At 40.7% G+C, this 13,486-nt stretch overlaps 1 protein-coding gene across 3 annotated transcripts in view; it reads right to left on the reverse strand.

The window, feature by feature from the left end:
- The window catches only part of PRKCD (protein kinase C delta), a 59,978-nt gene that overhangs the window by 23,941 nt on the left and 22,551 nt on the right, over positions 1-13,486 (reverse strand). For all 3 annotated transcript variants that reach the window (XM_072934847.1, XM_030283109.4, XM_002189928.7), the window contains exon 2: positions 1,643-1,777. In XM_072934847.1, coding sequence (XP_072790948.1) covers positions 1,643-1,757 — 115 coding nt within the window. In that variant the 5' untranslated portion in view covers positions 1,758-1,777. The remainder of the gene's footprint in view (positions 1-1,642; positions 1,778-13,486) is intronic.

Below are 13,486 nucleotides of genomic sequence, written 5' to 3' on the forward strand. Positions count from 1 at the left end.
ATTAAAATCATGCTATTCAAAGTTTGTCATGGGTCACAGTCCCTGTCTGCAAATGAACACTGAAGGGTCAGCAAAGGACAACCTTCAAGAACACTGTTCCTGCCTCTGCTGTGTTCAGGCCTCCTTGGCTTCTCTGCTCACACTCCTGACTTCGAAACACATCCCATGTTTGCAAACTGGCTACATGCATAATCATTAAGCCCTATGATTTTCTTCTTCCTTTACAATAACTTTTTCCCTGATCATGTTTCAGCATTCAAATCCAACAAAAAGCTGTTCCAGATCTTGTCAAACTGACAACAGGAGCATCAGATTATTTTCCTGATTACTCAAATTACTCACCTCTCCAAGCAGTTCCCTCTCCTCTCCGTTTTTTTAGTACATCAAAGACACACCCAAGCAAAGACTGGGAAATATGGGACAATTCTATTTTTCAAAAGCAAATGGCTGGAAAAAACCCAGTGGATTTATTTAAATTACTTTTATTTCTCCACATATTCTGGAAGCTGCAACACCTTCAACACCATTTCGTTCTTCCAGATTAGGAAACTGCTTCTTTGGAGATTAATACATTTTCTGGATGACAACACTTTGTGGAAAAGACACCATGCTTAATATTTCAAGTTTAAATGCAACTTTTACCCTCAGCTGTAAGGGAAAAGACCAATCATGTTGTGAGGAAGAAGAACTTCACCCTTTTCTGCATTCTTTGATGTTTTGTGAATCTCTAGAGCCATAGTACAGAATTAGAGCTGCAGTCTACCCAATACAGCAATTCCCTCTCATCCTGTTTGGCTGCAGTGGTGTATTCTAGCCAAATGTCACAAGATATTATAAACCTTTGGATCAGCTTTTGTAAAGATAAGGTCTCTGAAGGCTAAGAGCCTGGTGAGTCACTTGGTCTGTTGAGTTGGAGAAGACTGAGAGGAGACCTCACTGCAGTTACAACATCCTTGTGAGGGGCAGGCACTGATCTCTGCTCTTTGGTGACAGTGACAGGACCTGAGGAAATGCCCTGAAGTTGTGTCAGGGCAGGTTCAGGTTGCCTATTAGAAAAAGGTTCCTCCCAGAGGGTGGTGGGGCACTGAAGAGGTTCCCCAGGGAAGGGGCACAGCCCCAAGGGTGACAGAGCCCCAGGAGTGTTTGGATAGAGCTCTCAGGCATAGTGTGGGACTTTTGGGGATGATCCCGTGCAGGGCCAGAAGCTGGACTCAGTGATCATTGAGGGTCCCTTCCAGCACAGCTCATTCTGTGTTTCTGTGCTAAGAGGATCTTTGGTGGGAGTCCTTTCAAGCAAACAATTCAGCCAAAGTACCTCAGTTACTACAACAGTAACAAACTGCACCTCTCATCCTCCAAGCCAATAAAGAGCATTTGCTGCTCTGTACTTGAGGATAGCTCCCTCAAACCTGCTGCAGTCCAGCTTCCTGTCCTGAGTACTAACAAAGAAACCTTGCTTTAAGGTGGGGGTAGAGAAAACAGCCATCATTTCTTCCATTCCAGAGGAAAAGCTCACACTTGTGAGTGCTTGGCATGACAGGAAGAGAAGGACTCACTGCAATACTACGTATTAAGGAGGATGACAGTATTGCTCAAAAACTTACTGATATTCAGAAAAGCATCCCCCCATTTGTAAGTTCACCTGTAGTCAGAGCTTCCTTCATCTTGATAGCACAGAAAGGCTGCACTTGCTCTCCTTGATTCTGCACAGGTCCCAGCTCAAAGGAGTTGAAAGATATCCGTAGGAAGGGGGCCATTGCTCAGGGTGATACACAACCTAGGTGGAAAGAAAGAAATAAAAATCACAGAGTAAAACACCTGCTCTGAGACATGTAATAAAGTGACATTTCTCAACAGACATCAGAGCTTCTATTGAAGCTACAATCACACGGCTTCTATTCCTGTACTGCTTTCAGGTGGCAGTTCACAAATCCTAGGAAGTATCCAGAGCTAGTGATCCAACCTATGAGCCTCCAAACCTGCACATCATGCCAGGCAAAGAGAAGAGGGACAAGTAGAAAGAGCTCCAGAGTACTGTGTCACCTGTTTTAAAGTGTCAGGAGTTAATTACAAGAATTCAAAACACCTGTGATTTTTAAGTCAGCAAACAGGTGTTTTATTACAGTCTTCCCCCATTATTAAGAGTTCTTGAATTTAGAGCAATTTCAATTTATGACTCACAGCATTTTTAGCCATGGAGTTTGTGTTTTGTGACACAAAAAGGATTTCTTTAAAGGCTAAGAGAAAAGAGTCATTTGAGAGAAAAGCAATGCTAGTGCATTTGGAGAATGAGTGATGCAAGGAAGGAGGGATTAGGAGGAAAGAGATAACAAGGTAACAGGAAGAGATGGTAGAAAAGAAATTAAGACTTGAAACTGGGCTGAGCTGGCCTTTTGACTGTAGATTGTCAACCAGCTCACTCAAGCAGCACTAGGAAGAAGATTTCAAGCAATCTTGCACATGGTGGCATTTTTTCATGTAAAGACATTGACCTGAGAAACAATTAACATTTCTATCTCCAAAAAGGCCCTTACAGTCATTTAGAGAAAAGACTGAAATCAAGTCTCTGCAGCAAGACAGCATTTAGCTCCTGACAGCATCATCTGCACATCTCACACTCTACCCATATGGGGACCATTTTCAATAACTGGAAAAATGTTATGACTACCTTTTATTGAGCTAGTTGTTTTTTTTGTTTTTTTTTTTTTTTTTAACTGACTGTTTCCTCACTTTCTTTCTGTGGAGTAAAACAAGAGTTAGAAAGCAAGTTTAGGACTACTTGGCACCACTGCTTATCCCCCTGAAGAACAGAAAGCCACGACTATAATTCTCATTCACACAGACTGACAATAAAGCAATAACCCTCCCACACTACTCCACTGCTTATTGCAGCTTGGGGCACCATTTAATGAGAGTGGAGATTGAGGCGACCTCATAAAGAAAGAAAAATAGACAGCTTTTGTAAAAATTAGCAAATGCCATCTGACAGCTCACTTTCACAAACGCAACTTAAGCACAGTGCTTATCAAGAGTTTTAATGAGGAACATATTTTAGTTGCCCAGGAGACCCTGTGCTCACTCTGTTCAGAACTACACCCCAGTGATCAGCTACAAGACTTGCCAGCAGCAGATCACATATCATTACTACACTACATGGATGTAAAAGAAACCAGATTTCAGCCTTGTTCACCTCTGGGAAGCAGTCCTAAGACTCAGTGAGGCCATAGGTAGAAACAATCTGGGCAGGTTAACATATAGCTCCCACTGGAAGGTTTATTTAACAGAATCACAGGAGAATTCTGCTCTAAGGGACAGCCCAGCAAGAAGTCACAATTTCCAGTAAGCTTGTTGCTATATGAACAAAAAATTGGAAATCACTGACAAAGCCAAATTAACAATTGCACTGATTTTACTCAGCCCACATGACCCAGGCCAATGTTAGTCCTGAGACAGAATACAAGGATTTACAACGAGGTTTTTATCTCCAAGTTATCAGATACAATAAAAACAGGTACAATGCATACACATTTTGAGTAATCCCACAACCTTTCTCATTTCCAATGGCCAAATACATTTGGATGCCATATTTTCATCTCTGCTTCATAGTTTTGGCTGTGGTTATTTGTTGTACTCAGCTTCAGTGCATCTCCAATGCTCACTTCTCACACAGAAATGCCACACTTTTATTAAGCAGTTAGAATACATCAATATCCCAGAGTTTTTGATGATGTTCAAAGTCCAAGGTCAGAGTGGAAACCAGAAGATAACTGTTTGCTTTCACATATAACAAGAGCTTAAAAAGAGCCCAAACAAACTCAGCAGCTGCCTGCCCTTGCCAAGTTTCTCCACTCCTACACATTATATGCTTTTTTCACAGATGTAGAGATCATAAATGCCTGCATGCAAACCCTTCACTATACATTGTAGAGTATATTGTGACAGAGAGAGGTTAAGTGAGAAAGGCGGGTTTGGATTTGCTCCTCATATACACTTTGGGATCCTTTCCTATGCTGAGATGTACTGTGAGGTAGCTGACAAGGATCAGCTGCACTGCTGTAAACAAAACCATACCCCACTAAAACTGCTTTTGGCAGTGAAACTCAGTGAAAGAGACTAATTTTAAATCAACAAAGTTTCTCAAATCCCTGCTGAGTACACACTCATGTGAGAACACATTTGAGAAGGAAAGGCACTGAAAGCAGCACACAGGCTTTGCTTGTTGCAGTTTAGACAAGAGTCCACCTCCAGTCTCTGTGACTGTCACAGAAGTGACAGCACAAGTGCTGACTCTTGTTTTAAAGGCTGTCAAGAACCAAAACTGCTTCAAAACACCAGCTTTGAATTGAGGGAGACTGTAAAATCGACTCATATAATCTGCACTGCAGCTATGAAGTGTTAAAGCCAAACTCTTTTCCCTGAAGGACAAGATTTTATCCAAACCAAATGGTGGAAAAACCGAGATGTGAGCTCCAAGAATACTCCCAGTCTAAATGAGAGGTTCAATATCTCAAACAGTGTCAAAGTACAATCTGAAAAGAAAAACCAAAACAAAAAACTAAGGGAAAAACATCCCAGTAACATTATATGAAATACCTGGTGGTGGCCACAGTGGTTTAAAGCACACCATCAGATGCTGTCCTGCACAACATTCATTTTGTCAAGCATCCCTGGCCTTCTCTAATCCAAAGTAAACCCATGTCCTGTGCTATCAGGGACAGATTCTGCAAAATACACCGTTCTTTCCACTGAGCTTTAAAATTCACTGGTTTTGATTATTTAATATGGAAAGAAAATCAACAATGTTATTATCAACTACAGAGAGAAAGGAGGAAGCTGGAAACATCTTCACATCATCAATGTCAACACCTGCCAGATGAACAAGTGCTCAATTTTCCCACTAATGTGTTTGTAACATGCAGTTTTAAGGAAGCCTTCAAAGCGAATTAAAATATTAAATATTTCAAGGAGAATTTTATCAAGATTTGCTGGCACAAAATCCACATTAGATTAAAAACCTTGTTCACAGAGACCAAAGGGACAAATCTGTAGTGTTTCTCCTTCCAACGGTGCCCAGTTCTCAGGGGCTGGGGGGAAGGCAGCACTTGCCAGGGTTCCTTTGTTGCTGTAATTCTATCTTGTTATAAACAGTGAGGACAAGCCAGCCCTAAGACAGCCCAGAAACAAAGACATGGTTGTAACTTTTACACAAAGCAGGAAGGCACATCAAAGCAGTGGATGATCTGGAGGAAATGCTGACACTGGCTGACAACAGAGCACTGGAGAGACTGAAAGCCAATGGGCCCAAACAGAGCCAGGCTGTTCCATCACTGATAAGGACCATGGATCCAAGAGAAATACAACTGAGAAAACTCCCCTGCAGGTTTGTGCCTCTGATTTCCTTGTATTACTCTGTGAAACATTTTGCAGATGGATGTGAAGCTGCAAGGCATCACAGCTGTTCCATGCTGTCTCACAGAACTGCTCAGGGTGCCATGAAATGCCTGATTCCTGCTTAGCTCCTTGCTGAGGCTGCTTCCAGGGCCACACAACTGCTCTGGGAACCACCAACAGCGCCACACAGATATAACCAATGTCATTCTTCCCTCAAAAGATGAAGCAGTAACTTTTTCTTTAAGATGCAAAAATATAGATTATATCCAACCTTTTTTTACACAAGGAGTTCCTGTCCTGTATTCTGGCAAGGGACAAGAAAGATAGCACCAAATTACTGTCCGATTTATTGTCCCTACAGCACTTCCAAGCACAGGAACAAGGCTCTCTGTGGCCTTTGTGTACAGCCTGCAAAGGTGGCTGTGCTGCTTGCATGGCAATCACACAAGGCAGCCTGCAAATGAAGATGCTGGAAGAGGGATTAGCATCCTCCACCTGTGCAGACTGGGTGTTTTTATTGTTCCCATGTGTGACAACTCACACTCCCTGCACTTAGATGCTTTCAGCTGATGGTCCAAGAGAGAAAACCAGTATCTGTGCTGTGGGACAATTCACTGAACCAAAGGAATATGGTGCTAACTACTGTCTACATTTCACACCTAGGATTAGTCTAGAGAGAATTTTTGCAGGTTCTGTTCTGCAAGCCCTGACCTTTATTTGATGCTCTGTAGGTAAAGTCAGGCTAAAAATGAAGTCAGTTTACAAGAGGCTTATTATATTTGCTGTTATGAACCTTGTCAAAAAGATACATAGCAGCAGCTTTTATCAGCTGGACTTCCCCAGGCAGTACTGCTACCCAAATAAACTCTAAAAAACATTCTTATATCCAACTTCAAATCACTTTATATCATGATGCTGAACTCCCGCAGCCACCAGGGATAGCAAAAAGCCCATTATCCTCAGGTGCTGTTCTGAAAGCTTAAAATCCACAGAGGGCTTAAGAAGTGCTCTCCACAAAACAGGGCTAAACTAACACGCTGCTCGTAGGTCCCTGCAAAAAAAAAAAAAAAGAATTCTCCGAAAATACTGTTCCTGCAGCAGCATCACTCGTGCTTTTACTTAGGTTTAGCCAGTTGTCATTTAGGTTTAGCCATTAAGGTGCAGCTATCACCTATGAACGGTTTAATTTAGAAATTAGAATTGTGATGAAAGCAAAATATATGCATCCAGTAATATTTAATAATTGCAGTTATCTTCAGAAAGACAAGGATAAAAAGAGCACTTTTAAAACAGTCCAACAACTCAATCAAGTAGAATTTCTGTAGTAATAGCTCTAAAACAGTGTATCTTCATAAAATGTTTTAAAATACTTACACAACTCTATGAAAAGTAAGAAAAGAGAACAAAAAATTTAACTCACAATTATATTTACTTTCTGTTGAATTTACTGCAAATTATTTTTTTCTTGTTTACAATTTCAAAATGACAGTTCATACATTGAATTCCAGTATAAATGATGCAAGTTTTGGGGTTTATATGGTCTTTTGTTTTTTCTTTTTAAATAGTACAAGTAGAGTGGCTCAGGTTCCTAAGCTTAACTTGGAAGAAGTGTAGTTACCATTTCCTTCCCTTCTCCCCCAAGTATATTTTCTTTCAGATACTTCTGCTTTTGCTGGGTTAGGCCAAGTTCCAGAAACAGAAACCATTACATAATTAAATCTATCACTGTGTTACATGAGTCTGGAGAAGAATCCATCCAGATAAGCCATGAAGCAAGAGATGTTCTTTGGTTTCATCCCCCTTGGCCAGAAGCACAGATATTTCCAACTTTCCACACTTCTTTTGCTCAGACAGTCCCCAAACTGCCCAAATTTATGGCTGCTGTCTAAATTGCTGGTATTTCCCCAACACCCTTTAAGGCAAGAATAAAAATTTTCCCTTATCATTACAACAAGAAGCTTTTCAAAATATGAGCACCAGAAATATTTTCCTAAACAGGGAAACTCTTTCAATCTTGACAGCACAACTGGAAGCTCAAGGGGATGCAGATTGAGGGGGATGCAGATTGGAGGCAAGCAGGAGATAAAGCAGACCTGTTTTTGGGAGGTTTAAGGAAGATAGAGAGCCCAGTTTATTTGGGAACAGGATAACATGATCAGCTCAGTAACAAGAACTGACTTTTCTTAAAGTGGTTTCAAGTGCACTGAGGATGAAAAATCTGGATTTTACACTCAAAGATTAGAAAGTGGAGGAAATTGTGGACTCTGAAATAGGCAGCAGGCCAGGCTGTCACACAGCATATGCTGCAAGATAAAACCAGCATTTTACACCAAATATCCTTTTTTTGGAAACAGAGAACACTTGGAGCAACAATTGGCTTTTCCAATATTCCATAACCACCACTTGGTGGGGAGAAGGGGGAAGTACTGTCATCTGTTTTTTCTTTATAAGTGCATAAGAAATAGTCATTTAAATATTTCTTTTTAGAGCCCCGAGTTCTCCTTCCTCTGTGAACACACACAGGACTAACCATGAAACACTACAAACCACTGTTTGTCACCATTGCCAAAATCAAGCTTGAACCAAAAGTGCAAACGAATCCCCTTCATTAATTTCAAACCCAAACATCACACATTGGAAGCACACAGGAGAGGAAAGGCTGCCTGAAGCCCAAAGACTTTGTTAATTATTTCTGATTGCACAAGCTGGTATCATTTGTTGAGTACAGCTGAAACAACATTTTGGAGGGATTAATACAACAGGGCTGGCTGGACAGACCCTTATGAGGCTCCAGGTGAATGAACCATTCATTAATACCACATCACACTATGAAATTAGAGCATGTCCAAAATATTTTGATAGGAGGCAAACCATAGCTTTCCTCTATGCAATGCATCATTTAAGTCTAATTAGGAAGCTTTTTTTTCTTTGACAAGGGGAATAAGTAGAGGCTGAGGTTTTTTCCCTTCAATTAAGTAACACAATCCCTTCCACATGAGAGGAAAACTATTCTGTGAAAGGGATGAAGTTACACTTCTCTGTAAAAATGGCCTGTAGCCAAGCTCTACACCAGGTCTGGCTCTGTGTCATTAAGGAGGGCACTGAAGGAGCTGAATCTGAGCCCCTGATCAGCTCCCACTTCCCCAACAATGGTCAAGAAATTGGGCAGCTTATAGCCAGCACAAGTGAATTGCAAAACTGCCCATCAAGTTTATCATGTGAATATGAGTTCTCCAAAGGAGGCAAGACATTCTGCAAAAGGCTTCATAGACTTTTTTGCAACAACCAGTACATGAGGACTGTGAGCTACTCACAGCTTTCAGAAGGACCAAACCAAAAGGAAATAGCTGAAGAAAATCCAGTGTACAGTAACTGTTCAGGTACCACCATGATCAGGTGGACAGAGATCCACATTCAGGCATGCTCCAGTAGCATATTTCTCCCCTAACAGAGGAGACAGACGCCAAGCCCATCCTCCAGTTCATTCTTGATGGATACTTTTATCTAGGATCCATTATAACATCCAAGATTTTCTGCCCTTCCAGGGCGTAAAGGGGCTCTAAGAGAGTTGAAGAGGGACTTTGGACAAGAGCCTGGAAGGACAGGACAGGAGGGGAATGGCTGCCCACTGCCAGAGGGCAGGGTTAGCTTGGATATTAGAAAGGAATTCTTGGCTCTAAGGGTGGTGAGGCCCTGGCACAGGCTGCCCAGAGAAGCTGTGGCTGTCCCATCCCTGGGAGTGTCCAGGGCCAGGTTGGACAAGGCTTGGAGCAGCCTGGGATAGGGGAAGGTGTTCCTGCCATGGCAGGGAGTGGAACTGGGTGAGCTTTAAGGTCCCTTCCAATCCAAACCCTTCCAGAATGTTGTAATTCTTCTGCTCAATTATAAGCTTCCTGGAAATTGAGATGTATTTCCCAGAAAGAATAGTAGACAATGCCAACATATTTTCAAACCAAACAGAAAACACTGCATTTCTCTTCAAAACACTGGAGGGGTTTTATGTTTGGGTAGATTTTTTTGTATTTTCCACTGAATTCCCTTCACACTGAAAAAGCCAAATACCAAAAAGATAGTAAGTCAATTACAGTTTAAGATAAAAAGGAATTTTTAATCTGTCTTATTTTAAATGTACTGGGTTAATGAGTATACATGAACCATGAAGAGGGAAAAATGAAAATAAAGAAATGGGACATTCAACAGAATTATAAAAAATGTCTTCTAAAACATTACAATAAGAAAACAATTTTAGTTTGCTCTTTTGAAAACATCAGCAGATTATGGAGTCTAAGTGCCTCTCCAAGTGCACAAGCCTCCAAGTCAAGAATTTATCCTACTGCCAGCACTTATGACCTAATCCTCGAAGTATCTGGAAAACTAGAATATTCATTAACTGAGAGAACTGTATCATCATTCATACACACTGGAAATCTGCTGCTCAGATAACCTCATCAGGGGGACCACAATTCAGTCCATGGATATGACCAAGGCTTTTAAACTAAAAGGGTGCAAGTTTATGAACCAAAAATTTTGTTCATTAACTCTGTATGGAGTTGTAGGAACAGATCCAGTCCACCCTCCTGACTGCATCTGGCATTATTTGGGTTGTTTGGCTGTTTTTTTTGAGATGACCTTGAGGGTCCCTTCCCACCCAAACCATTCTGTGTTTCTAAGATGGGCTGGGTCTGCCTTTCTGGGCACAATACTCCTCTTGCTATTTCCTGGTACTCAGAGGCCACTCAGGGCAGGTAGAAATCATCCTTTTGTTCTGGTTGTTTCATTACTGGGAATGTGAAAGCCAAAAAAAACCCAAAAAATAAATGTAAATAACCAATCTTAGTCAACTTAATCAAGGCCTTTTGCTATGGTTTATAAACTGAACATAAACAGTGAAGCCATATGTGCATCACTACCTGTGATTCTGTGATCTCTCTTTTGCAATGAAGAGTGAAAATAAGCACAGCTCTATTCCACTGAGGATGTACAGGGAGATGCTAAATAGTGAACAGCCATAGGGGTTGATAAGGAGAAACTGGAAAGAAGCAAACATAACCAAGACTTATTTTTAATTAATACAGCATTGCTCCTACTGTAATTTCAAGGTTCAGCCTTCAACTTGTAAAAAGAGATAAGAAAATAGAACCACAAATGATTTTTAACTGTCCTCTCCCCTCTGAATCATCTTCTGGAAGAAATGAGTATATAAAACCCTACAGCAGACCTGGCATTCCAAAAACATACAAAGAGCAGACATAGCTCATTAACAGCAAGTTGAATTTAAGCATAAAGAGATCTTAAGAGAAATTTGGGTTACTTAAAGGCAGCACAAAGTTTGCATAACAAGTTGTAAACTCAGGGTGAGATATACAATTTAATACCATTTAAATTTTTTTCTTTTTTTAATCCTCCTGATAAGAAGTTAAGAGCAAGCATTTATTTTTTTAACCTTTTCCTGAATTTTGTGGTTTAAACATATAAACGCCACACTCTGATGGATCTAAACACTTAGGATTCATGTCTGCTAACAGCCATATTGAATGATTTTCCAGTAAATGAAAAAACATATAATTTTTGTACCCTTATGGGGCAAGAAAATATTTAAGCATTGAAATGTCTGGAACACAAGACAGTAAGTAAGAAAGAAAAAGCTAAAAAAAAATCCCTGGAGTTTCTGATATGCCAGAACCTTGTTTGTAAGGACAACCATGTCAGGACATGCTCAACTATTTTAGGTTTGGAGAGCATAAAGAGTTGTGTGGACTGGGTGCTGTCAAGAACATCCTCTGGGCACCTTCCAGAAATGTTATTCCTACTGCCTGAAGGACTCCCATTTCTGGACAGTGCAAATCAAATTATTAAGTGTGTATTGTTTGCCATGGCTTATTCCAGCTCCCCCTCCAGTGCTGATCCTGCTAAAAACTGGAGAATCAGTTAAGAAGGAGAATTTTGCTTTTCCTATGCAAAGCCCTACACACAGAGAGAAACACAAACCAAATCCCCAAGGACTTCACTTCACAACACTGCAAGTCAGCACCTGCTTTGTTACTTTATTGGGTCGTTGCACTGATGAACATGTTGGTAAACAAGACACAGACTTCATTACTTGTCTAAAAAAAATACTTTCAGGAAGATTTGTGCAACTGACTTGCCAGAGTAAAAAAGGCAACTGAAGACAAACTCTTTGATTACAGTTGTACTCTCGTGTCCCAGTTAATCCACAGAAGCAACAGAACGTTCAATGATTTTCCTACAGACAAGCTTTCCTGGCTCATTATGGCCTTTCACTTTCTCCATCACTAAATGGATAAATGAGTTAAAGTCTTGGTCACTTTCCCTGCACCTTCCAATTATTTCTGAGGGTTTTTTGGTTTTTTTTGATGCACAGGTTTCTTCTGCCATAGAAATGCTTCTTTACAATAACTTTTATAGCAGCTTTTTTGACAGAAATGACATGCCCTAATGGTCTGCTTTCCAACCACGCTGGATACTGGAGGGGGGCTGGGGGGTTTTTCTGTGAGATCATTCAGTTACAAGGGATGGGGCATGGCTGCTACTGGCACAGAAGAACTCAGGAGGAAAACCAGAGGGCTGTAAAGCCCCACAGCTCCTGAGGCAGTAGCACACACCATGGCACAATGGTCTTCCCAACCCTTCCCGTGCTTTAAAGGGGACAGGGAGGTCACAGAGTGGGGCCCACAGGAACCTTCCAGAACTTCCAAATGTTCCTGCATGGAAAGATTGCTCATCCCCAGGCAGCTGAGTGGGAAATTCTCTTTCCACATGGTGTCATTTGTTTGAGTAGATCTACCCTTAATGGTCTGCCCAGTCCTGCCTCCAGTTCTTTCCTCTGTGAATTAGTGCTGTCCACACTGCCTTGATTCTTTCCCTTCTCTAATGCCAAGAGGCTCTTTCATGCTGTTTACTATGTAGCTTGTTTAATTATAATTACTTTGTCTATCTGAAATACCTTTCACTTCCATGAAGCAGCAAATGAGTGAGTAGTTAGTGCTGGCCAGGAGCTCTCCTGATGTTTACAGCAAACCAACATAAATTAGCCCAAAATGATTCCTTTCTGCCGTGTGGTTTACAGTACTCATCACTCCCCAGGCCACAGGATGATGGCTTTTCCCCACAGATCTGGATATTTGCTTCTACTACACCACTAAGTACACAAATCCTGGTGTAAATGATGTTTTTTCCATATTAGCAATTACTGCTGAGCCCACAGACACGTTTTGTGACCAGGACTGAGAAGCAATTCACACAATCAAGAAGAGGTAAATAGATGCTCATAACCCACTTCTTACAAAAAGTTAGTTCACATCTTGGATAATTTGAGAGTCCCCAGTACTGAGTAAACAGAAGTTAGATCAACTTCAGCCCAATGAATGACAGCTTTGTGGGAAAGAGCTGCAGACAGCTACTTTTCCAGTCTTGAATAGACAACCCCACTCTGCTCCTGTGGGACTATTAAAAATTAAGATATTTAATCAGATCTGAAAACCAGCTATATTGAAAAATGTATTTGCTTGTCTTTGGAAAATGATTAATTTAAAAGGTGGTCTGGTAAATATAATTTTTATGCTCCTATGATGTATCTCCTTGACCCCAATGCAGTTTTCCAAATAGAGCATAAACATTTTAACTCGTCTAAAACAAAATCCACCTCTGAAAATGAAGTTATGAAACCTATTTCTGACAGAAAATCACTTAAAATTCATCTGAGGAGATATCAAAGGAGAAAAGAACCTCATGATTCTCTTGCAGCTGTTAGCACCCCACCTTCATCTAAGATGTGCACTAAGGAACTGCATTAGGTGAGATGTGTAAATATGGATCACACGCACAAAGATCGGATATCCTGAGGAAGGAGAGTGATTTTCATAATTATCTCCTCTCATTAACATTTTGTTCCACCGAAGCATTAGGGCTTTTTTTAATTTTAGAATGTTAAGAGGAAAATATTGCATAAAACCATCTTGATTTCCAACATATGTCAATTGAATATAGTAAAGTTTGATACACTCTTGACTACCATATAAAACCACTTAGAGCAGCTCACTCGTCAAAAGGCAAAATTTAACTCCCATATCTTGTG

This window comes from Taeniopygia guttata, chromosome 12 (genome assembly GCF_048771995.1).
Source record: "Taeniopygia guttata chromosome 12, bTaeGut7.mat, whole genome shotgun sequence".
In the NCBI taxonomy this organism is placed as follows: domain Eukaryota; kingdom Metazoa; phylum Chordata; class Aves; order Passeriformes; family Estrildidae; genus Taeniopygia; species Taeniopygia guttata.